General features: G+C 42.9%; 1 protein-coding gene across 17 annotated transcripts in view; it reads left to right on the forward strand.

Annotated features, from left to right (window-relative positions):
- Positions 1–26,020, forward strand: part of ANK2 (ankyrin 2) — a 185,844-nt gene that overhangs the window by 79,625 nt on the left and 80,199 nt on the right. For 15 of the 17 annotated variants that reach the window (XM_051804874.1, XM_051804876.1, XM_051804878.1 and 12 more), the window contains exons 5-15: positions 4,124–4,222; positions 7,247–7,432; positions 7,854–7,877; positions 9,732–9,830; positions 10,932–11,030; positions 18,098–18,196; positions 18,868–19,065; positions 21,884–21,982; positions 22,172–22,270; positions 24,720–24,818; positions 25,036–25,233. In XM_051804874.1, coding sequence (XP_051660834.1) covers positions 4,124–4,222; positions 7,247–7,432; positions 7,854–7,877; positions 9,732–9,830; positions 10,932–11,030; positions 18,098–18,196; positions 18,868–19,065; positions 21,884–21,982; positions 22,172–22,270; positions 24,720–24,818; positions 25,036–25,233 — 1,299 coding nt within the window. The remainder of the gene's footprint in view (positions 1–4,123; positions 4,223–7,246; positions 7,433–7,853; positions 7,878–9,731; positions 9,831–10,931; positions 11,031–18,097; positions 18,197–18,867; positions 19,066–21,883; positions 21,983–22,171; positions 22,271–24,719; positions 24,819–25,035; positions 25,234–26,020) is intronic. The other 2 variants (XM_051804875.1, XM_051804889.1) reach the window with 1 other exon arrangement.

Here is a 26,020-nt window from a genome sequence, read left to right on the forward strand (position 1 = left end):
AAATCAGTGAATGTAGTGGAAAGAAGGGGGTATGAAATATACTCTGTTTAGTGATAATTTCTCATTCTGACTTTATATTATAGCAGTAAACATCTTGCAGTTCACATTTGGGAGGATAATGAAATCGGAGTACTCTGTCCTCACTACAAATACTCTGATGAACCCATTGTTTGGAAGTGAATGTTACATATCATTACACAATTAATTTCAGTTTTTCAGAAGATGCAAAGAATGTAAGCACACAAATGCAACATGATTACCCATTACAATTCGCTTCTCCTTTTCCAGGTCACAGTCAATATTTTTACTTTAATTCTGGACTGTATTTTTGCAGTACAGGGCTGTAAAGGGAAGGGAAATTTATTGAAGTAATAATTCCCCAGCCCTGGCCCAATAAACCCTCTCTGTACCACTCCACATGCTGAGGGGAGAGGTCAGGCTCCCTTGCTGTAGTTCCATGCAGAATCACTAACCAGCATGTCATGGATTTGGTGGAAAACACTTAGGGAAAGTGAAACAAAAGCCAAGGGAAAACATGTTTCGTTCAGTTTGGAGAGATCTGGGATCCCGAGCTTTGAAGTATCTCTGGAAGCAGAACAGAGAAGTCAAGTGTTGGCAATATAGCTCTTGGAAACTAAGTGATGAGGAACTGGGAAAAAGGGATTTTAGACTGACCAGAGAAAAGGAAACTTCGGGAATGATCTGCTTTTGTGGGGGCATTCCCATTCAGCCGCAGGGCTGTCTGGTAGAGGCAGACACTTGCTGTGTAGGAGACAGACAGACAGACAGACAGACACATCCCAGAAGCCAGGCAGACTGGGAGGATGCACGGGACTCCTGGGGTCCAGGGGCCAGGTGAGAAGGAAGAACTCCAGCAGGGCTAACAGGCAATCCCCCTGGGCACAGCTCTGCCCAGGAGGGCAGGCATGTTGGGAATCCTAAAATAGGAGTTCTCTGGCCGAGGGCCAGGAGTGTTGAGGTCAGGGACGCTGCAATTAGAAGCTCTGAAACCAGAGCTTCACTGAAAGCAGTCTGAGAAAGCAGACTTCTCCCTGCCAGCATGAACAATCAGGCTTGACCTTGCCAGGGGGAAAAATTCAGTGGGATCTTTTTTCCAGCATATTGGTAGCTTTGCGTGCAGATCTTCCCATGTTGTTGTAATTCCCAGAATAAGCTGGACTTCAAGGAAATGTATACAGTAGTTTTAGACTATAATTAAAGCCTGGAGAGAAAAAAAAAAAAGATACTATGATCTTATGTGGAAGAATTTCCTCACCCCTGATTGTTGCAGTTTCAGGTGTGATTCTAGCACAGGTATGATATCATGGGCACTCCTCTGGATCTCTGCGTGGAAAAACATTTAGTACTTCTTGGTGCTAAACCATCATCAAGTCACATATATCCATTGTTTATGGTCTCCTAATCTGGGATTTATAGTCCTAATTCTGTTCCAGAACCAGGGACTTGATTAAAAAAAAAATTATGTTCTTCAAAGCTTTTAAGCAAATTGATTTACTCTGGCTTGAAAATCATCACATTCCCCCAATTTATATTAGTTGGCGTGATCCCTGTAATATGCAGTGCTAGAAGGACTTTACAAATGGCATGTATTACGTGTGGAAAATGAGACTTTAATATTAAAAAGCTGATGAGGCGGGTGGAAAATTACTCTAAGTTCTACCTAATAGGTTGCCATGTTGTTTCTTTCTGTAGTGGGAAGGAAAAAGGATTGTTTCTTTCTGGAGTGGGAAGGAAAAAGGCCACAATGAGCCAACTGGGTTACCTGCAGGTTCCTCTGTGTTTTCTGCACAAGTGCAGTGGAAAAGAACCCAGTCTGTTCCCAGTTCCCACTGCCAGCTTGTGCCTGTGCCTGGCGAGCCCCTGCACCTTCCCAGTTCCACTGGGAATGGTGTTCCCGCGTTTTCTGCGGCGAGGGGATCTCTCCTTCCTCCCTCTCTTTAAAGAGCCATCGGAGGAGCAGCCAGACCAGCACTCCCTGACTCACCTGCTCCTGCCCCAGGGTGGCCATGGAAGAGCCTGTCTCTGTGTGCATCCAGTTTGCTGCCTGGTTCGAGCAAGGATTTGGGAGGAGGGACTGACCTTCCTGTTGAGAGGCTTTTCTTGATGTCCAACCTGAATTTTCCCTCCAGCAACCTTGTAAACGTTGTGCTTTTTCATTTTAGTCGTCATGATCATGCAGAACAGACCTTTACCTTTCTCTTTAAGGACTGTTATCTTGTTTTCCTCGTTTGCCCTTTACAGGCAGAACACCACCAATTATGAGTCTTTTCTCAAAGAAAAATACCTTCCTTGGGGAGATACATTTTTGTGCCAGTGCGGGGATTGCCTTTATTATCTGCAGCATGAGCTCCTTGACCAGTGACCCTCTGGAAGACCACTGTGACCTTCAGGTCCTTTCCTGCAGAATTCTTCTCTAACTCATCATTCCCCATGTGCATAGTTCATTTTTCCTGCAATAGCAGAGAAACTTAGGTTTGTCCTTACTAAATGAATTCTCCAGGTTTTTTCTCCAAGGTTGCAGGAACCTTTCAAGTGACGGTCCTGTGGTGTGGTGGACTTGTAGAACATGTTGTCTGTGACTATAAGAAGAGGATTCTGTTCCCTCCTTGGAGTCATTTCTGAGAATATTGGATAATAACTGATTCCTGTGCAAAGCCACTCAAAAGACATCCCCCAGTCTTGGCATTGAACTGCTGTTAACTGTTCTCTGGGTGCCATATTTTAATTCTGTGCCCCAAGATTGTCGATGGAAACATCAGAATATTAGGCAAAACAGTATTAAAAGATTTGCTACAACATATATGACATATATCATACATGACAACCACAACATAAATGATGTTTATTGCCTGAACAATCTTCTACATTTGTAAACACAGAGGGGGGTTGTGAAGACATCAGTTCTACAATCTCTGTGTTATCTAGTGACTGAAAAATGAGATTTCATTTCATTAGGAAATTACTGGAATGTTTGCACAGCAGGTTTTTTTAGAAGGAGTAATATTGGCTTCTCTGAAACGAGGTTGTTAGTTATCACTGCATTAATTCTGACCCCATGTGTGAATGTTCAAAGCCTGTCATTCAGTGTGATACCACACCAGATAATAAAATAAATTACAAATAAATTGCATGTTTGAGGTCTGGTTTAGGGTTTATGTTTTATCTAAAAGTGCCACTCTAAGGCAGAAGAATGTTTTCAGAAGTATAGGTGATTATGTCCTCTCATGTTACTCAGTTATCTACAGAATATTGAAGATTTTTATAAGCTCTTTTGAGCAATCCTAAAATCTCTTAGAAAAATGTTATTAATCAGGCAGGCAGCTCACTTCCATGCTTTTGTTTTGTCAGGATTTTGTAGGTAATAAATTGAAATTGTTTGCATTAAAATATTTTAATGGGAAGAAAGGACTTGAATTTCTAATGAATTTGCCTGAATCAAAGTAGGTTGATTAACTTAAAAAGAATTTTTTTAATTACTGTTTTATCCAAAGCAAATTCTTTTAATAACTTTAGAACATTGTAACGTATGTTCTTAATTAAATGAGAGATGAACCTGCTGTATGGTCAGAAACGCAGTGGTTCCTTTGCAAGGCTGAGTTCCTTTGTGGTGGGTGATTTGCCATGATTTATGTATTACAGAATTTGATGTAGGATGTTAAGGCCTTGCCGTCTCTGCCGAGCTTGTCAGGAGGTATGGACTTCACGGGCTCCAGGGGATGACGTCTTTGCTCAAGTAAATGTAATAAGTGGAGGAAACTCTTGCTTTCCTGTCAGCTTTCATAAAACCTTCTAGGCAGCTTTGCAGTCCCTGAGCACTATCAGCAAGGAATAGCTGTATTAATAATTACTGTGACCACCGCTTCCGTAAAATACATGTCAGGAGAAAATGAGTGAGAGAGCACATAGAGTTCCGGGTTTCAGTGGCATTAAACATTACCATCTAAAGTTACAAATACAAAGTTGTTCTGTTACACACTTAGAGCATTTCAGTTGGGAAAAAAACCCCACAAATGCGTTTTGAACCGTGTGTTTCTTTGTGGTTTGTTATAGTCGGTGTATTCCCCTTTCCTTAACAGAATATTTTCTCCTGTGTTCTTCCTAGAATGGCTTTACTCCTTTGTACATGGCAGCTCAAGAGAACCACATTGAGGTGGTGAAGTATCTCCTGGAGAATGGAGCCAACCAAAGCACAGCTACTGAGGTGAGGGGAGTTTTTTTGTCTCATGTTTTTCTTTGCCTTTATATTCAGATTGATTAAAGTCAAGACTGTGTGGGCTGTGTCTAAAAGGGCGTCTGTGTGGTGTAAAATGGTATAAAACCAATTGATATCAACAGGTAGTTGTTAAAAAGCTTCCTTTTAGGATCATAGAATTGTTTAGGTTTGAAAAGACCTCTAAGACCATCAAGTCCAACCATAAACTCAGCACTGGGTCTTGGGATTTTAGATAAGCTCAGGAGTGATGAGTGGAGGAGGTTCCCTGTGGTGCTGGGCTCACAGAACTATTTGGGAGGTGACTTAGTCCAATTTCCTGCTGCTCTTTCCCCAAGTTCCTCTGGTTCTGAAGCTCATCTGGGACTTAGTGTAACCTGTGAGTATTCCTTATTGTCTGTGAACAGTGTAAGCTGGAAATCAAATGGCTGACAAGGATCACATCCATGAGCTCAGCAGGCCATGTGCTGTTCTCTCCACGGACACTTTATTTCTACTGCTGGGCCACGTGGGTGTCAAGGCAGAAAAGAGGATGTTAATTGGGGTTCTGGTTTGTCAACCTGCAGTGACTTCAGTGCAAGCAGAGCAGCCGCTAAAGTTGGGGAGATGAGACTCCATCTCAGGAGGAACTGAAGCACAGTAATTAAAGAGGGATTTAAGGGCAATGGGGAAAACATGGGGACTGTGCTCATTCTGTTCCCTCCTCTTGCTCTCTTTCTGCCAAGTGTTCTTTTATTCCAAGCCAAGGGGATGAGTGAACAGGCTCTGTGCTGCAAAGTGTGTCACCTTCCTGTTTGTGCCACGTGAAGTAGCAATGGGAAGGTTCCTTTCCACTCACAGGTTTTCCTCATGTTTCTTACTTTTCCCCAGTCTGTCCAGAAACATTGCCATTCTGGATTGACCCCACAGGTGGATGAATTTGAAATGCTGGTGCATTTATGCTCCCTCTCCTTCCCCTGGAAGAGAACTGTCAGCATTACCAGCTGTTTCACTGTCCCCTCTCTCAGTGGACACTGTACCATTTGGTGACAGCTCCTGAAATAATCCTCTCTGAGGTGATCACGTTACATGCCAGCTTTCTGAAGGATGAAAATCCCGTGGGATTGCCAGGCAACGTGGCAGAAACACTCCTTGTGAGGGAGCTGAGGGGAACTGGGGCTCTCCAGGAGCTCACAGTCACCTGCTGGCAGCCTTTCTCCCAGTGACTTTGTTGGCTGGGATAATCGGGTGCACTTGGAAATTCAGTCAGTTTACAGGAATTGCGAGGCCGAGGTGGTTATAATTCATGTGAAGAACTCACTATGTAGTCTGACTTCATAAAAAAAGGCAGAGGGGAGGAAAGAAACAAAATATCCCCACTCTGAACCTGATTCCAGGTTTGTCTGCTGCCATGAGAAAGGTCAGTTCTCACTTTGTAGTTTGGAAGGTAAAGGCTGTTGACATCCTTCTTGCAGACCTAGGTCACTTTTAGGTTCAGGTCTTGCTGAGGTGATGGTTTCCATGATTCTGTGGCTGTTCCCGAACCACCATCTGTTTCCACACATTCCCTGAGTTCATCTCATGAACAGGATGAAGAAATGGCACATGACAGATGCCCCTGGAATACATGGAGAAGGAGCTCCTCATGGCAGGTCAGGAAATGAAAATCCTTCTCCGAGCTCCGGTCGGCCGTGCTTTCCAGAAGCAATAGGAGAGGGAATGCAGAAAGAGTGGTGTCCTTTTAGAGAAGGGTGGACGATGAAATGATGCAAATCAAATGGATGATCTTGTCTTTGAAGCTTTGACACTTGCACTGCCTTTGAATGCGTTTGGTTTCCTCCCAGGCTTACATACTACGTAGGGATACAAAAGGAGGGTAAGGATGAGCTCAGTTTCACAGGGCCTCTAATCCAGGATTTGTTCTCATGTTCCCAGAGGCGAAAGGCAAATGCATTAAGCCATTTCAACACCTTATGTAGCCCCAATCTCAGAATTATCTTTACAGTTCAGCTGTTTCATCAGCTGTTCACCTCTTTTTAATTCCCTGCACAGAATTTAATCTCTGTTACAGGCAGAAACCACGGCAGTATCACTGTTACAACACACACCTACCCACCATTCAACGCAGAAGTTATTAGATTACTAAGGGGAAAAATGGCTTTGGCAATTCTTCAGATGTTTCTTTCAGCATATGTCAGCTCTGGTTCCTTCCTAACTTGGCCTTTATTATCTTACCCTCTTTCCATATTCCTGTTCCAAAGCATTTCTGTCCCGTCTCTCATGTGGTTACAGCACACCTGTGCTTGGGGAGAGTGCGTGACCAGAGCGAGGTTCGGTTTCAAATCAGAATGAAATATTTGGGAGCAGGCAGTACTTCAGCCAGGAGGAGCAGGCTGTGGTCATGGGATGGGTTTTAAAAGCACTGGCCAGCCCAAGCATGTGTGGAGGAGCAAGACAATTTGAAACTAATTTTAAAACAGGGCTAAAACTAGGAATTTCAAGCAGGGATGTTTTTCTTTGTTTTTCCAAAAGATACAAATAATGTGGTATTTTTCTCCTTCAAATTAGAATAAATTCCTAAACATGGTCGGGCTTTCTTGACTCACGGTCCACGTGTAACTTGGAAGGGGAACAGCAGCAAATGCGTCCAAAGATACGCTTTCTTTTCACAAACAGGCTCCCTGTGTGTTTTTCACATCTAGTTTGTTCAGTGCTCACTAAATTTAGCAAAAAATTGCTGAAAATATGCTTTGTGGCCTGTTTTAAGATGGGAAGCAATTAAGAGAGATGCTGTAGAACGACGCTTTGCTTGTGCTTGAGTTAAAAAGACCAAAGGGAGAAAAGATGTTCAAAAGCATTTGAAAGCCTTTTGAAGACGTTTGAAAAGGGTTAAAATGTTGTGCTGCTGATGGAGACGGAGGTGCAGAGGTGGGAAACAGCTGGCAAGGAGCGTCTCAGATACCTGCGTGCGAGCGAGTCACGGAAGCTCCGCGTCCTCCGTCTTACCGAGCGCGCCTTGGCTTCCTCTCCCCCCAGGACGGCTTCACTCCTCTGGCTGTGGCGCTGCAGCAGGGGCACAACCAGGCGGTGGCCATCCTGCTGGAGAACGACACCAAGGGCAAGGTGAGGCTGCCGGCCCTGCACATCGCCGCCAGGAAGGACGACACCAAGTCGGCGGCGCTGCTGCTGCAGAACGACCACAACGCCGACGTGCAGTCCAAGGTAACGGGGTGGGCGGCCCCTGGGATCCCTTCATCCCAGCTGTTAAAGGTAACTTCGGTATGGAGAGACGTGTTCCTCCTCCGCTACCACCAGCAGGATATTTAATTTTGCAGTAATTCCGACCTGCTCATTTTTTAATTTTTTTTTTTTAAACTTTTGAATCACACCTCCCATTTCTTTGGTAACCAGCTTTTTCCATGTTATTTGTAAACCAGAAGGCACTGGAATGGAGGCAGGATCGCTGCTTCCCTGTGGGTTTATCGCCCATGGGAGTATGGGTTGTGTTTAAAGTTAATGCATGCTCAAATGGCTTTTCCCATAATTAACAGCATAACTCATTTCAAAAAAAAGCAACATAGTTCTTCGTTTTGCGGCCAGTTTTTAATATTGTTCCTCTTTTTCCCAAACCACGCTGCATCAGATGATGGTGAATAGGACGACTGAGGTACCGAGATAAACAATTTTTAATTACTCTTTCTGTTACTTATGATTATTTTCTCTGCTCTGTGGCCATATTTCTTTATTATTTAGTACTGAAAGTGAGGATATGGCTTTTGCTTTAATACATAGAAATTTGGGACTTGGCAAACCTATTTTTATTCATCCTTTGTCTTAGAATTTCTTTTTATTTGTGTCACTAGTGAAGGACACTGTTGAGAATTCACATCAGTTCAAAGAAGTCTGAAGCGAGTAATGGAGCTAAGAGGATAAAGATGCTTTTTTAGCCCAGTTTCATTAATTATGAAAATTCACTCACTTGGCATAACTAAATCAAGGTGTCTGGCTCAGCCGGAATAATAGTAAAATTAATTTTCCATCTTTTCCAATGATAAATGTAATCAAATTCCCCAGGGTAAAAGCAGGGCATCTGCTTATTTTTACCCTTGTTCTTATTATGATCTTTTCCGTAAAGTTTTGCAAAGCTCTAAGGGATATAGCACACAATCAGAATTTACCTGTGGTAAATAATACATTTCTCACATGGCTTTTGGAAATACCAACTCTCCAAAGACTTAATCGTGGCTCTGATGGGCTCGAATTGGGATTTCTCCCTGAAATATTATTATTGCGTTTAGGAGAAAAGAACGATTTCCAAGAATGCAGTTGGTATTTGAAAGCCTGCTTTTTTGAATAATGGAGTTTTTCCTGTCAGAGGAGGGAATGAATTATGAATGGGTGCACCCATGGGAAAGCACTTCCCACTTGGTGTGTGCACACACATGAGCAGGTTGCCGGGAGGCAGCCGGTGATGCGAATTGAAGGGTGGCAGCTTCTCTTGGCATCTGACCCACCCACAGGAATGTTCCTGGCTGTGGTGAACATGGAAGTGTTGCTGCAGTGCCTGCTGAAGGGGGGCAACACGTGCCTACATTCCTTTGTTCCATGACTAGTCTAAAATGGTGGTTTGTCCACTGAAAGGAATAAAACATGCCGTAGTGAAGAGGCCAAAAGTATTTCTCTCTTTCTGTAACTATCAGTGAGATCCAATCAAATCAGTGTAAAGCTCTTCAGGGAAACCTCAAAAGCAAGGCCCTTTCTACTTGAATTACTTATGAGGCTGAAAGCTTGTTCTGTGTCCTACTTTCTGAAAATTTAATCTTTTTATCTGTTGTTGTCAAACGATTCTCTGTGTTGTAGCTGGAGCTGGTTTCAACTTCTAGTGTTCCAAACTCAATAAGTAAATTGGTTTTGTTTCTCATTTATAGATGGCAAAGTTTCTTCAGATCCTTTGTGATCCAAATCATACATAAACTTAAATAATTATGATTCTTTCACTGTGCTACTAAGTTTCTCATGTAAACCAAATTCTTGAATTACATTTTGAATAATTACTGTTTTCAAAAAAAAAAAAGGAAAGAGAAAAAAAAAGGGAAAAAAACCAGAGGGAAATATGTTGTCCCTGTTTCTAAGAGCAGTAAAATAAGAGACCAGCAACTTTGTGGATGTTTATCCAAACCCAGTAAACAGATGCAGCCCACAAGATCCATGTTGCTTCCAAATTGTAATAAGGAAACTTCCTTTATTTTCTTCAAGAATGGCTAATACATTAATATTTTGTAAGATGAAAACTACTTTCTGGCCACGGATGCAAAAGACTAAGTTGGAGAAGGAAAGACTGAAGTACTTGTGATAACCTTTAGTATGAAAACTGCCCTGAAAACACTGTGCTATAATATGGGTGAACTGGGTAAAATGGACAGCATACATTTGTTTGCCAGCAGGTTTAAAATCAAGCTGTAGTTGAGTTGATGGTCTTGTGTAAACTGAGTTGTGTAACAAGGGCTGTTTCCCTCTGCAGAGTGGCTTTACACCTTTGCACATCGCTGCACACTATGGGAATGTCAACGTGGCCACGCTGCTGCTGAACCGAGGAGCTGCAGTCGACTTCACGGCAAGGGTACGGGCTCTTTCCATGATCTTGTCACTTGGAGTGGCCTAAAAGTGGGCTGATCTTTTGTGTAACTCTTAGTCGAGGGCTGAGTTAAGAGAGGAGCAAAGTAAGGCTGAAATTCTGTTGTGGTCAAAGATGTCTTTTTTTGCAGTAATTTTTAAAGGTCGTCTCCGTGCAATGCATCAGAGGCCTTGGGAGTTGTGTAGTGACCCGAATTCCCAGCTGGAGGAAATAGGCTCCTTTGACCAGCTCCAGAAAGCTGATACTCTCGAAATGTGTCAACTGACTTCAGCTTTTCTGTCTGTTAGACATACTCTGGAAACAGGTGTAGGATTGATTGGCTGTTCCCAGTATCCAGTATTCACTGTGCTACTTTAATTTGGTGTTTTCACATATAAACATATTTTGAAAACGGTAAGCAGGGTATATTGCCCTTATATAAACTCTTTTGTGGTAAACGACTGCAGAGCTACATACCACAGTCCTTTTGCTGTTGCATATTATGTGATTGGAAGTATGGCATCTGGTGTGCCCTGGATACCTCTGGTAACCTCAGCCTGGCTCCTGGATCACACATCTGCTGTTTAATTTTGCCAGACACACTTGGAATTACTTTAGGGTTCTACCTTCCACACTGTCTTCCTTCCATATCCAACCTGGAGTAGCTGCTGATAGAACCTCTTGCCTCACCCAGAGCATCCTCAAGGACTCTCAGCCTGCACAGGGCCCTGCCCCTGACACGTTTGTGTACTCTGTGTGCGTTGCAGTGATTCAGAGGCGTCAGTGTTTTGTGACTATTGACTCCTCGGGACTCTGGTGTGTGTTGTTGTGTGTCTGACCCCAGGACTGCCATGTTTGCTGCTTGGGCAGATGCGCTGCTTCGTTTATTCGAGGGCCCCAGAACAACAAAGAGAAGAGTCTTGCTTAGAAAAGGAATTACTAACTCTAGCTTGTATGGTGTGTGCCCAGCTCTGATGCTCAACTACGTTTTCGTTTCTTCTCTACGACGTGATGGTCTCATTTGTTGTGATCCGACCCCAAACTCCACCCCCATTAACACACCTCCAAAATCCATCCGGCTCATGGTTTGTTCTTTTCATGGTGTAGAATGGAATCACCCCCCTGCATGTGGCTTCCAAAAGGGGAAACACAAACATGGTGAAGCTCTTGTTGGATCGCGGAGGGCAGATCGATGCCAAAACCAGGGTGAGTCTTTCTGTTCCCTGAATATGATATTTTCCCTCCTTGGGAGTGGACTGGGATTTTTTTGCTTGCTTGCTTTTGTTTTTTTTTTTTCCTGTGTTTGTTTTATGTAGACTGTTTTCTATGCTATCAGACTAAAGAACAGCAGGTGTTGGTGATAGTAGGAGGCAGAAGTACTATTTCCTTTAGTCTCCTGAATAATCTGCCTGTATCATAAAAGAAAAAGCTGATGAAACTGCTCTTTTTTAGGTAATAAGCCTGTTAGTTGGTCCAATTTCATGTGACACACGTGTGATGCATAGCTGTGGGGAAGCAGAGGGTTTGCACTCAGCTAAGCCTGACTCCTAAATGTCCGTGCCAGTCCCTGTGGAAACTTCTTCAGTGGGCTCAGTCCCTTTTTATTTGAGAGGCAATACTGGGAACAGGTAACTTTCCCTGTGCCAGCAACCACTTGCCCTTCCCCAGACAAACCATGGAGAATTAGGTGACTCTCACTGGCTTCCTCCTCCCAGCTGTGCTATTTGCAATGCCACATCATCACTCTGCTCTTTATTTATGGCTGATTTCACAGTCTTTCAGGACAAAAGAAAAACCCATCATTTTTTATGGGCAGGGTTAATTGTTTGAAATGGGATTTTGGAGTCGCCTGGGAAAACGTGGTCTTTTATTCAGACTGAACTGCACAGGGTTTGCTCTTGAGAGCTGCTGGTTTTTAAATACTTCGGCTGTAAAATTGTATTTCGAAGTAATAGGGGGTGTTTAGAATACAGAATTTAGAGCTGGACATGGGTTTTTGTTTAATAAAGTAGAAAAGTAGAGGATGTAACAGTCAGGTACCCTTGGGGTTCATTCAACCTCTGCAGTTACTTATTAATTACATCAACCGTGGGTTGCTTCATAAACTAAGAAGATAATCACTGTTGTTGTCTAACTCTATATGTGATTATGATTTCAATTTCTGATTATTTGTGAAATGATATCTTTCTTGCTATTTTTTTTTTTTTAAATTTTTTAAAAACTACTGCTGATGGAAAAAGTTGCCTCTCATGCAGGTGTGCAGTAAATCATCCCTGGTCAAATCTTCCACAATAAGTGCCTAAAATCTCATGGTAAAGAGGCCTAAAATGGTAATAGTACACTGCAGGCAGATATTACACATGCTCCCAAGCATGTCATACAGAAACAGTCCATCTGGCCTGTGGAATGGCAGCATTGAATTCACCTGTTTCCTGTTCACTACTTAGATACTTGTTTTAGACGAGTTGACAGAGGTGATTGTAAGGGATGTTTTGGATTTTAAGAGGTCAGGGTGTGTTCCCTTCCCTGCTCATCCCCAAAGGTTGATGCACAGTTGTGAATGAATCTGAAAGAACAGGATTTGCCCGATGTGGGCGGAAGGGCCTAATTTTAGAGTCTTCTCATTGTCTTGGCTCCCTGCCCTTTGTCAGCTGCTCAGAATGTCAGCACAAAGATATCCGTGAAAACCCATAAAGGTATCCTAAGGCACCCTTATCCCAGTTCCCACAGGCTCCACAGCTTCCTCCTGCTCAGAGGCACACGGTCGGCGGCGTGTGCTCCACAGTGGGGAAGATTCCAGAGCTTTGGTTTTGCTGTCCGTGTCTTTGTGCCAGCTGTTTGTATTGTCTCGGTGTCTCTCTCTTCTCCCTGTGCCATGTCCACATGCCCTGTGTGCTTGGCTTTGGCCACGAATCCGTGGGGTGTTGAGGAGGCAGGTGATGTGCTGCATGTGCTTTGTACGTGGAAGGACAGACCACGGGTACTAACACGCTTGCCTTCCCTCCTGCCTTCCCACTTCTTCCCAGGAACACCTGCATTCTTCCAGTAGGTCAGAATCCCTGGAAAACAGTGGAACTAAATATCCATTGCCAAGTTCTCAGGCTCTGTACCACATCAAAATAGGCTCTTTTTGGTTAAAAAAAGTCCTCACTGCTTTCATTCTGTTTATTTTTAACTCGCTTTGTTACATCCGATGCTGCATAAATTGAGATGCAAAAACTTACTTTAATGGATTTTAGGTGAGCCTCAGCGCTTCAATTTTGCAAGATTAATCTGTGAAAGCTTTTTTATGTATGAAAATGTTCCACTGGAATGATTCATTAGGATCCCCTGTGCTGTCTAAAAATATGAATTAAAATGTATGTTCTTCAAAGGGAATAAACGATGCACGTGCCCTGCTGTTCCCTAGTTAATGTGGCATGTAAAGCCCTACTTTCTGCAGGAGTTAGTACTTGTAATTTCTATACATTTCATAGTGCATTTGCTGAAGTTTTATGGCATTTCTCATTAGAACATAAAGATGTAGAATTGCTAGGAAATCTCCTTGCCACAATTATATATTTTAAAATAATATTTTACTTAATTTTTTTGGCAAGTTTTACAGTTTTTTTTTTTCTCAACTAAGTGGTAACTATGTTTTTAAAATGTGGAATTCAATTTCTCTTTTAAATTATATCCAAAGTGAAAATGTAAACTCCATTCCCCAATATATTAAGAGGATACTTTTATCTGATAGAGTAATTTAATATTATATAATAATAATAATACATATTCTTATAATGATAGATAACTATTATCTGACAATAAAATAACATTATAGCACATGCTATATAATATCTTGCATACATTTGTGCTACTTCCATTTACATGCAAGCCTTATCTGGGGTTTTGTTCACTAAGTAATGAATGGGCAAAATTTCTTAGACTTAAATATTTCAAATTTCAAATGTTGCTCAAACCTATATTCTCTACGTGTTTACCAGAGTAAAAACTTCAGTGACATAATTTAATTGAAAATTTTAATATTTGACCAAACTTCTGACCTGTTCAACTTCTGATGGTGGATCAGTGGAATTGGGGGTCAGAAGGACTTGGTGTGCAGAAACTTGCTCTCTGGAAGATGGTGGAAATTTCAGTTTATGATTAAGTTGATGTCATGTGGTCAAAAGTAACGTGGCAATTACCAATTCACACTTAGAGGTAAGGAAAACATTTACAGCCTTCCTGAAAAAGGATTGTTACAGGGAGAATTATTGTAAGCATTTAAAAACTGAGCAATTCCAGCATGGCCAAAATAAGTGTATTTCTGTTAAATAAAGAATCCTCATATAATGGCATAGTAAAAATAAGGACATGTGGGATATTGAAGTGTTCCTGACTCTTAAAAGATTTTAGGAATATTCTTTCTGAATGCAGGTTTTGCAATATCTCTATTTTTATCATCTCTCTCTATAAATTGTATAGGGAAAAGAGAGAACAAGAAAGGCTTTTTTTAGGTTTTGTATTTTTTTTATTATACTTTTAAAATACAGTGTTATTCACAGGCCTTTGTCACTTACTGGAATTTCCATTTTTGTGGGAGTATGCAAACACCCTTGGAAGGGGGGATGGAACACATATTCACCTGTCTCAGCTGCTGAAGCTGTCACACATTTTGTGTTCTTGCTGTTCAATCTTGCCAACATGGAAATCAGATTTTTCTTGATCTGGGGCCTTCTAGACTCTCCTCTTGCAAGCTTTCGCCCAGAATATTTACAGTTGGGGAAAACCCCTGGAATGAAATGGTCTTGGAAGGGGAAGCTTATTGTGTGGGGAAGTAACGGTGTTGTGTGCCCCGAGCGTGGCAGCTGGAGCTGGAGTGGGAGTAGTCGTGGTGATGGTGGGAGAAGGTCTGGTGCACCATTTGGGTTGGAGAAGGGCCACGGGAAAGAAAGGAGGCTCAGCTGGAGCTGAAAGAAGTGGCAGGTCAGTCGTGGAGACGTGCAATACCAGTGGGAAAAGAGAGGGAAGGAAACCGTGGGCGGCAGAACTCAGATGTGTTTGGTTTGGATTGGGGTTGTTTTTTGTGGGGGATGTGCTCCAGACACCCCTTAATGCTCACCCTGGGAACCTATTGAGATTTATTTGTAGTAATATCGCCTTTTGTAGATCTGCATCGTGAAAAAATAGGCACAGCTCTGTTATTTCCACATGGGAGTGGTAACAGTTGGAGCAGGATGCTGGCCCTATCTTGGCACCGTGCTCTGTTTACAGCGATTTTTTTTTTTTTGCTGCAGTAAAGCTGCTGTGACATTTTCTCCTCGTCTTCACACGCGCACAGAGCACTAATAATTCAGTTTTTGCCGTTCCTAAAGCAATGCCAGATTATAAATATCTCATCACAATGCAGATATTTGCTATAAAAAATTCAGTGGCTTCATATAATGTTTACGAGTGTGTAGGAAGGGGTGTTGTCCGGGTTGTCTAAGCAAGTTATGTAGATAATGACTTTTATTTAGAATTCTTATTGCTCAGGCAAGTGCATGGTATGTTTTTGCCGTATTTTTAAGATTTGTACTTTGAATGGCAGACCTGGAGGAATACTTTGCAGCATGTTTAATTATGCCAAGAGCTTAGAGCAGGAGGGAGACTCGCCTCGTTCATTTTTAAAGAGATGAGGTTTAGTCGTAATGAAAAATGAACAAATTAAAAGCCCTTTATTTGTCGAGAAAATTTAGACAATTTTGCATGTTTGACACATGGAATACTAAAATTTTACTTCACCCTTATAAAAATAGGATCATGCAGCTGCAGTTTGGAAGAATTCTTTGATAATTTGGCCTTTGACATTCATGTCTATTAGCAGTCTGTGGTCGAATGAGCACTGAATGGGAGCAACTGTCCTGTGAGGATGCTGCCCACATCGTTTCCCATTAAAAAGCCCTCAGAAGCACAGCTTCTTTTTGTCACAGTCTCTCTGGTAAGCTGAAGGGAAAGCATTTGTGGAATAACCCAATAATTTATCTTCCCAGGCCCTGCAGTTAGGCGTCACGCTCGGAATTCAGAATTAATTTTGCAGGTTCAAAGATGGCCAGTGATTGATTTTCAAGGGGGGGAAGAATACCCCAAAAGTTTACTTGGTATTTTGAGAGTCATTTGAGAAGAAATTAGGATTGATGGACTTCCATGGCTTCCATACACAGGGGACTGTAGTGCCATTTCTATTGGCGACATTGCAGAGTGGGAGAGAGGAAAGTACCAGGTATGACACCAGCAGAACACCGGGTGCAGGATGTCACTGGGGAGATGAAAAGATAAATACTGGACTTCTCAAAACACACAGTTGCTGAATTTCTTGTCTCTGGGCATGACAGCCTTTGTGTTTATGGGATATCCATTGTCTGTGCTTCGGAGTCTCCGTCCCTTTGACTCGGTGTTGCGTGTCCTGTCAAGGGTTGTGCTGGATGTTATGGCCACTGGGTGCTCTTGAATTAGCAAAGCAACGATTTAAAAAGTGCTTATGCAGAATCCTGCCATCCCCTTCAGAGCACTGAAGCTCATTGCAAACAGATAATGGCACAGGCAGGATTGATTTGGTCCACTGGTGTGTCTCGTGATGTTGGCTCATGTCAGCTTGTCCTTGGTGTATCCTGCACTAATTCTTCTGCTGCAACAGCTCTCTCCTTGCAATTTCCCTCACCCTTGAAGAAAGCACAGAAGCAAAAGTAGAATTTAAAGTCTTAAATATACAATAATTTTAAAATACACGCACTGTTTTCCCCAGGGCAGGGAAGAGGGTTCTGTGGGAAGTCTGCAAAGAAGCTGTGCCAGGATAGTATAGGATAGGTAACAAGTTTTTGTCTCTGCTTTTAAAGGGAATTGTGGATAAGAACAGAGGAGAAATCATGTTTTTTAATGATTTAGTTCTTTTTGGTTTATTTAGACTTTCTTGCAGAGTGGATGTGTTTTTTAGCTTGTATTTTTCTTCTTTTTCTCCCTCTGGGGATTTGTCCTGCTTTTTTCAAGGATTCACACAATTCTGCTTTTCTTTTGCTGTTTTATTAAACAGAATAACATCAAAGCCTCCATGCAGATAAGGAAAGTGAACCTCCCACATTGATTAAAAATGCAGAGCACAAGAGGCCAGAAACTGGAAAGAAATAACTTCTCTAGAAGTGCTTTTGGGATATATTCTCACCTTAGTAATGCCAATGGGAATTACCTGTACGATCCCTCTGGCAGTGAGATGATAATATACCTCAGTTGTGCATATAAAGACTTGGTTTAGGGGGCTCTGAAGTTTCAGTGAATAAAATACCAATTAAGCCAGTTACACCCAATTCTTTACCCCAACCCCACCTGCCAAGTGCTGAAAGCTGTGAATTCTGGTTTTGGGTTTGATGTTGCATCTCTTGGAATTCACTGTGAAGCTTCCATGGGATTTAGGCATGCTTGTGAGATAGTGAGCACTGAGACACACCTCACCCCTGTCGTATATCTCTGAAAAGCCTCTGGAAAAAGGAGATAAGTAAGGGAGAAAAATTTTTCTTACCTCATATTTACTCTGTTTTTTTGCATGAAGTCCAAACTGCAGCAAAAGTACCCAGAATTCATTCTTCCATTTAAGTATTTCATCAACACATCTTTGGCTACTGCTGCTGTCATCATTATCCTGAGCAAGTCTTTTGGTGCAGGATGGTTTTCTGCAATGGAAAAAAGTATTGTGGAGTTGGTGGTCTCACAGTAATTTTAGGCAAGAATTGTCAGCTCTTTGTTCACCCTCAGTCTCAGAAATGAAAATTTTAGTTTTGTTTCTTTTTTTTTCTCTGTTTTCAAATCTTCTTTCTCCTGCTGCCTGTTTAAAAACAGAAGAAAATTCTAGAGCAGATTTTCTAGCGTGAACATTTCCCGTTTCATCCCTCCATCAAAGGCAATCCAGAGGACAAGGGGTTGATTAATGGAGCATCCTTGGCCCAGCAGGCATTATCCAGGGAGGCAATGCAGAGGAGAGGGAGGGGAGGAGGCAGGGCGAGCTCAAGTTATCCTCTCTGATAAAAGATTTCAGCACACAAGGCTTTCAACACTCTAAGGCTTCTCTCCAACAGTAACCTTAGAGTGTCCTCTAAGGAAGAACAGAGATGGAACTTCATGTTATGGAACCAGCTTCAGTTAGGACTTGAAAAAGGAGCTTTTCCACACGTGTGCGGGGCTGCATTCCTGGCAGGGTCTTGCCCAGGGTGGCAGGACGGGCAGTTTAGAATTTGCTCATTGTTTTTCCCTCCTTTTGCTTTAAGGATGGACTCACCCCGCTGCACTGTGCTGCAAGGAGCGGACATGACCAGGTTGTGGAGCTGCTCCTGGAGCGAGGTGCCCCTCTGCTCGCACGGACCAAGGTGTGTGTGTGTGTCCTGTCAGACCCGGTGAACACCTCTGCGTGTCCTTTTGGAATATGTGAGCACCTCTGTGTAACTTCCCACAGGATTTTCAGTGTCACTGAAGGGACAAGGAAGGAGACAGGAACATTTCTGCCCTCCCAAAGGAAATGCGTTAATGGATAGAATGATCCAAAATAAGGTTTTTTACATAATTAGGGACTATCCTTTCCAAATAAATGAGAAGGGTGCATTTCTTTGCCCTGCACTGTAATACCAGACTTAACACATGATATGGAGTGCTACTGCCAGCACTTCAATTGTACTGCTTCCTGAACCTTAGGACACACAGGTGGGAGAGCTGGATTGGTCACTCCTAAGAGGTGATTTCTGCTATGTGTTTTCCGATCCTTTATATGAGATAACGAGAACCTGTTACTTGCAGCTTTTCCTGGTTGTTTTTTTGTTCAGACTTGGAAAATTATTTCATTGTGTTCTTACTCATTTCTGGAAAACACAGATTAATGCACTTCCTACAAATTCTGTCCCTTTGATCAAACTAATGAGAGGAAGACACCTGTACAACAGCAAACCCCGCTGAGCAGCTCCTCACGACAACAAATAACTTTTCTAATGTGTGCCGTGATCTAAGTGAGAGTTACTTAGAAGTTTGCTGTTTTCCTTTGCCGCAGAATGGACTGTCTCCCCTGCACATGGCAGCCCAGGGGGACCACGTGGAGTGTGTCAAACACCTGCTGCAGCACAAGGCCCCCGTGGACGACGTGACGCTGGATTACCTGACCGCCCTCCACGTGGCCGCGCACTGCGGCCACTACCGTGTCACCAAACTCCTCCTGGACAAGAGAGCCAACCCCAACGCCCGTGCCCTGGTAAACATGTCCCTCCTGTGCCGTGGAACAAAGCTGGGCAGGGCAGGGGAGTAGCTCTTCTTACCAGCAAGGCCAAGTGAAAAGGCTGTCAACAAACTCCACAGCCTTAAATAGGTGCAGTAGCAACAGGGGTGTCACACCTGCTGGTGTGTCATGGAGCACATCCCATGGCAAGTGGCTGTAGTGGCAGGTCTGGAAGCTCTGCAGAGTTCCTAAAATCAGAGCCAGTTCTGGCTGATGTTGATGTATGCATTGGTGTTTTACTGATTTAATTCTTCAGTTGTCCATACTGTGTGATACGATACACAGCTAATTTCTAAGCTTTCAACCGAAGCAGTAAGTTCATTGGCATAGAGAAAAATGTGTTGAAAAGGTAATATTTCTGCATTTATCAAGTTATGATATTCCCCTCTATTAGGTGCCCTTTTTCTTTTTTTTCAAAACCAGTTCTGATGCTTACAGGAACCCAGGTATGATTGCTCTCACTCACTGTTCAAACCATCACCCATAATGGAGATAAAAACATCCCATTTGGCTCCTGGAACATTTCAAGAGTCTTTAATCTATCCAAAGCCAGACAAGGTTCCAGTTTTCTCTAATAGGAACTGATAGCTGGATGGGAGTTAAAGTAGCAATATATTATACTCTGTGATGGAAATCAAGAGTCTGTGAACACTCGAGGTGGTTCAGCATGGCCAGAAGTCTGCCATTGCCTGCCCTAGTCCGGGCCCCCCCAGAACTTCCCCCTCAGGCTGCCTGGATGCCTTCCCCAGCTTCTTGCCCCAGTAGGACCCAGTGTTTTCCCGTGTAGACTCTCTCCCTATCCTTTACTTTCTTGGAACTGACTTTATTGACACCATTTTCTTTTGCCCTCTCATTTTTCTTGGTCTTTCCATACCCACAAATCCTGTAACCCCTCTTGCTTCCCCTTGTGCTTTGCTTGTTTTGTCTTTCTCAGTGTCATGTTCACTTGGCTGATCTTTTTTTGATGCTGTTTTCATCCTTTTTTTTTGTTTTTCTTGCTAGTCTCCTGGTTATCTCTAGCTGTACTTTCCTCAGCTACCCACACATACACTTTATATGCTACCCCCCAAATCTTTTTCCTTCCATGACTAGAAATATGCCTTCCCTCCCCCTCCCTCCCTCCCTCCCTGGGAAACATCTGATATGAAAGGAGAACACCCTCAGGCTCCTGCCTCTGTGCTCTCTTCACACCAAACTGTTTTTTCCCCCCTCTCTCGTTTCCTCTCCCATCAGGGACTTGTTGCCTCTGGCTTGTTTATAGCGTTTAATACATTAAATGAAGCTCATAATTTCTGTTACTGATACATTCTTTTTCTCTTCTCCCCCATCAAACTGTTCCTGACTTAAATAGAAGCAGCAAAATTAAATCAACTCAGTCAGTAAAATTCAGTGCAAATATAGAAAGTTCTGAAACAGTAAAACTCCCTGTGAAATATATAGAGAGATGTTGTGTGGGAGGTTAAATATCAGATGGTTTTGATTCCTTCCTTAGAAATTGGAGAAGCAGTAATAATATTCAGCAGAGTCCTGCGATGGAATAAATACTACAAATAATTAATTTTCAGCTAGACTTAAAAGAAATAATTGTTAATGTTTGCAAAATGCTTTGGGGATACAAGCACTATGTGTGTTCTTAGCACCTTCAAATCAACTAGTAATTAACATTTCCCTTAACAGAAGCTGCCTGTAGAATAATCTGTCACGTGCCTCTTCCCATGAGCTAAAATTTCCCTGCTAGGGCCTGGTTACTGCTGGTTGATTGTTTAGCAATGCTGATGCTCTTAATTAGAAAATACAGCAATTTTTCAATATTATCTAGAAAAATGTTACCTGTGCTTTTCACTAAAATGTTCACGTATGGTGAGTCAACGTGTTTGCTTAGCTTTAGGCACACACTTAAACCTGCATCAACTGTGAGAGTTCATCACCATACCGTGGCTGAAGGGGTGGCTCTTTATTTAAGACACCTCACACAGTGCACACACTCCCTCTCAGACGTGAATATTATGCCTTAGATTGATGCATGAATATAAAAGTTAATACACGCAGATGCTTCGATTACATGTAAATTGACCAAGTAAGGTGGAATGTGGAAGAAGTGCTCTGTTGTCTCTCAGTTTAAATGTCTTTAAAGTGAAAGACAGTAGTTAGGAAAAAAAAAATCTTCCCTGTGAGGGTGGTGAGGCCCTGGCACAGGTTGCTCAGAGAAGCTGGGGCTGCCCCATCCCTGGAGGTGTCTAAGGCCGGGTTGGATGGGGCTTGGAGCAACCTGGGCTAGTGGAAGGTGTCCCTGCCAGTGGTTGGAACGGGGTGAACTTTAAAGTCCCTTCCAACCCAAACCATTTGGGGATTCTGTGATTCTCCTAGAGAGGTATAGAAAATGCTTCATAAAGGCACTGATTCCAAAGTAATCACTATAATTTGTTAATATTTCCCTTTTGGTAGGCACTCTTGGGAAGCACTGTAAGGCCTCCTTAATGGACATATATGTTCTCCCTGGGGAACCATATGCAGACATCTGCACACATACACTTGGAAGTCAGGATGGGCTGTATCTGTATCTGGTTTTGGAGGTGGAAGCTCAGTTTGTCTCCACTGCCCTGAGAAGAGCACAGCAGCACTGCTTTGTTCTGCCTCAGACACTGGGAGATGTCTGTAATTCATCTGTAACCTGTCGTGCTTAGAGAGCAGTCGCTTCTGGTACTCTAACCCTTCTGCTCCCGGCGTGCCGGCGCGGAGCTGTGTGGGAAGTGTAGCTGCATGTTTCCGACTAACATGACTGTCTTTCGCACAGAATGGTTTTACTCCACTGCACATTGCCTGCAAGAAAAATCGCATCAAAGTCATGGAACTCCTGGTGAAATATGGGGCTTCAATCCAGGCTATAACAGAGGTAGAAAAAATGTTTCGTGTCCTGCAGAAACATTCCATCTCTCTCGCCCTTTTTGTTTCTTTTTTGTTTTGTTTTTTTTTTCGCCTCTCTGTCTCTCCTGTCACGCCTCACTTGTATTTTATTTAAACAAAGAAGCCCCTTCCCTACACCCGTGCAGGGGAGTAAAACTGCTCTTGCTTTGTTTCGCAGTCGGGCCTCACACCAATACACGTGGCTGCATTTATGGGCCACTTGAACATAGTCCTCCTTCTGCTGCAGAACGGAGCCTCTCCCGATGTCACTAACATTGTGAGTATGGCTTTGACTAGAATCATCCATGTAGTTCCTCCAGACAGTCTCTGGCCTATCATGGAGCTCAACCAAAGGTCACATTTTAATGATATTTTAGGACTTCGTTTGCATTTTAGGAGAAATTAATCTCTTGGTGCAGAGGGGGAAATGGTGACTGTATGTGATATTATGAGCCATCTGTGGTTTCATGTGTTCTCCAGCAGTGCTTGAGTAGGTAAAGTTTTCCTTAGAAACGGACAAAGCTTACCAAATACATCCAAAATGGATTATAGGCTAAATCCCACAAAGCCTGTGTTTCCATTCTGAAGGGTGAAAATTGACTCCAAATGGCTGTAGTTTCTGCCTGAGTAGCTTCGCTGGCTGCCATGAAATTGTGTCATTTCTGTCACTGAAAGGGCACAAAAATGCTTAAAACCCAACAAATGAAGAAAAAGGAGAACTGTGAAAATCAAGATGTTCCTCTTGGACAGGAAAGTCCATGAAGTGGTGATTAAATCTAGAAAATGTGACCTTTGGGAGGTAACACAAAACGCAGAACCTGACTTACCATAGAAATAAGTATTTGTATACCAACAGCTTTGTTACCAAGCAGAATAACAATAAAAAGAACGTTATAGTTTTCTGAGCTGTATTTCATAGGTATTTTACTGTTTGAATTTGTCAGTTTAAACAAATATTCAACTCAGGACCATTAGTACTTTGAGAGCAACCTTTTACCAGTAAATAAGGTTTTATAGGTAAATATTCCCAACAACAAAAGCTGGACTCATTAGTTTTTCTCAGAAGAACCTGATATGGGACGCAGTAAAAGTGTTGAGCACACAGAGTTGTTTATGTGACTCATTAGAACAGACTTCTCATACTTTTTTATAGAAGCAGTCTTTTATATAATAACTTTATTGATGGTATGAAAACCAACAAGAAATGCTTGTGGAAGCAATTAAAAGTATTGTGTTACTGGTCATTTGTGTGCAAAGTTTAACACTTTACAATTTCTGCTGTGCAGGTGTCTTGGCTTTCACTTGGTAAGCTGGGGATCCCTGTTGAATTACTGTTTCCAAAGACTAAATTGCTTTGCTAATTCAAGCTCAAAAGGGTCCTTGTAGAAATTTGATCTTTAGAGTGTGTGAAATGTAAACCTTATTCACATTTTAAACAGCTCGTTCTTCAGGTAGTAAAGTTTATGCAGATGAAATTATTAAGGTTTATAGCCAAGGCTGTGGGATTTTGTTTGCTGCCTACTTACTAATCACAGCTATGTTAATTTATATTAAATACAGTGTTAATTTAAAAATGACAAATCAACTCCTGGTGAAGAGGGTTTGCTGTAATTAGAAGTTCATGGGAGCAGGCAAGCTCAGGCTGCTTCTTTCCCTACATCTAGACCAAGGACAAGAAGACATGATTCCCATTCTGATGTAAAAGATCTTGACCAGAGTGTTCGTTTTGGCAGTTGCAGTTTAATTGATAGTCGAGGGGCTAAAGGCCTTTCAACAGGATATTCTCCAGCTCGAGTGTAAGAAAAATGAACAATTAACACAAAGGAAGGATCAGCCCTGCTGTGTTCTCACGACATGACAGATAAATACAGAGCTCCTGGTTGTGGAACTGTCCCAGTACCTGATGTACCAGATGCTGATGAGCTGCACAAGGACCGTTTCGGTCCAGTTTAGGACACTGCACTCAAAGAGCAGTGCAAAATTAAGCTAGAAGTGCCATTGCCAAGGAATACTCATTTTCGGTGTTTCTTTGCAAACCTGTGAAAAAGAATGCTTTCAATGTTTCTGACCTGAAATTCCATATCACGCCGGTCAGCTTTCCAAAATTTCATATTCTCCTGCAAATTCTGTGGGCTACAAAAGGCTTGAGGCAAGACTGATTCCCTAGCTGGGAGACAGAGCCTTGCTGCTGAGCACAGATTTTACACATTTCATGTACTGGCTCGGTTGTGTTCAGCCATTGCAAGGCCTTTTAATGCTGCCAGCTCCACACACAGCGAGCAGGAAGGGACCATCTGGAAAAACAGCCCCTTCCATCGTGAGGCTCATGTGCCTTGCAATCCCCTGAGAGGGAAAGGCTCAGTGTGCTCTTATCTCCTGTGAGGCACGTGAGCTGATGCGCTGCTACACAGAAAGCTGAGGAACATATGTGACCAGGGGAAACTTATGTGGCAGAATTTTCACTGAGCCAGGAGGTTTGTTTTGACCCTCTGTAGTCGAGATGATATTTATCTGGGATCTCCCAGCCTGCAATCCAAAGCATACCCAGGCCCAGCAACATGTATTCACACCCCATCCTGAGCTGCCCGTGCTGGGGCTGAAGCCAGAGTCTCAGCTGGCAGGAAGGCGGGTCTCTGCACAAGTTGTCATGGGTGGGAGTTACGCTGTCAGAGCTCTGTTTCTTCATGGGGGATTAGGACACTGAAATGCTTTTGCTTTTTCTGCAGCGTGGAGAGACTGCGCTGCACATGGCGGCACGTGCCGGGCAGGTGGAAGTAGTTCGCTGCCTCCTGAGGAACGGGGCCCTGGTTGATGCCCGAGCCAGGGTAGGTGTTCTGCTTACTGTGGTTCCTCTGGCAGAAGCAGAGGAGTTCAGGCAGTCACTCGTCACCACCCTCTCCTCTGTTACTGTTATTTTTTGCGTTATCCCTTCCTATAACTCCGCAAGACAAACGCACAGATGAGCGTGCGGGCATCAGCGCCAGGACGTGGTGTCCGGGGCGGTTCTACCTGTGCTGATTATCCGCTTGATTTGAGTTGTAGGAAGAACAGACCCCGCTGCACATCGCCTCTCGCCTGGGTAAGACGGAGATCGTGCAGCTGCTGCTGCAGCACATGGCCCACCCCGACGCCGCCACCACCAACGGGTACACGCCCCTGCACATCTCTGCCAGGGAGGGCCAGGTCGACGTCGCCTCCGTGCTCCTCGAGGCAGGCGCCTCCCATTCCATGTCCACCAAAGTAAGGCAAAACATTCCACCTCTGTGTCTTTTTCACACCGAGAAATCGGACTAGTTTGAGTGGTTTGCTTTGTTCTTAATCAACAACCATCCAACAGGCTGGAGTGATGTATCATGCTAATCAAATTTTCAGCTTATTTTACTGCCCTCTAAAATTGGGTTTGGTTCCCACTGAAGCAAAATGCAGATCTCGGTAAGCGCGCGGTCCCAACGGGTTTGAAAATGCCCTTGTTTTTCTCTTTCCTGTTGTCCTCTGGGTAGGGATTTTTTGGACAAAAGTTTCAAAAAGGAAAAGTGAACGGCAGTGACACATTTTTTATGAACGGGCCTCCTTATTCTTCAGTACCATGTTTACTTAACTAGTAAAATAATTCTGCTCTGTTTCTTTAGTTCTCCCAAAACATCCAGGTCAGCATCTGTCTAGTTGCATTCAATGCTGAATCTATTTTTGGTGGTTCTATAAATGAGATGTCTTGTGACACAACAGGCCATTTTGTCTGGGGTTATAAAAGACTCTGCAGAATCGTTGTTGGGTTTTTTAGCCAAAAATGTTTACCAATACCTTCCTAACAGATCGATGAACACATAAGAGAACAGATAGCTGTGAAAAGAATTGTATACCAAGATAGCTTTCCCAAATTTAAAGCATGTGATAAGTGAGAATCACGTAATTCTCACTATTTATTGACGTACCCTTGGTTTTGCAGCTGGAACTTAAAACATGTTTTTGAACAACAGGGTTTAGAAGACTAAACCAGCAATTTTCATATTATGGTCCACAGATTACT

This window comes from Manacus candei, unplaced genomic scaffold (assembly GCF_025592945.1).
Source record: "Manacus candei isolate 608988 ecotype Guabito, Panama unplaced genomic scaffold, ASM2559294v1 h1tg000062l, whole genome shotgun sequence".
In the NCBI taxonomy this organism is placed as follows: domain Eukaryota; kingdom Metazoa; phylum Chordata; class Aves; order Passeriformes; family Pipridae; genus Manacus; species Manacus candei.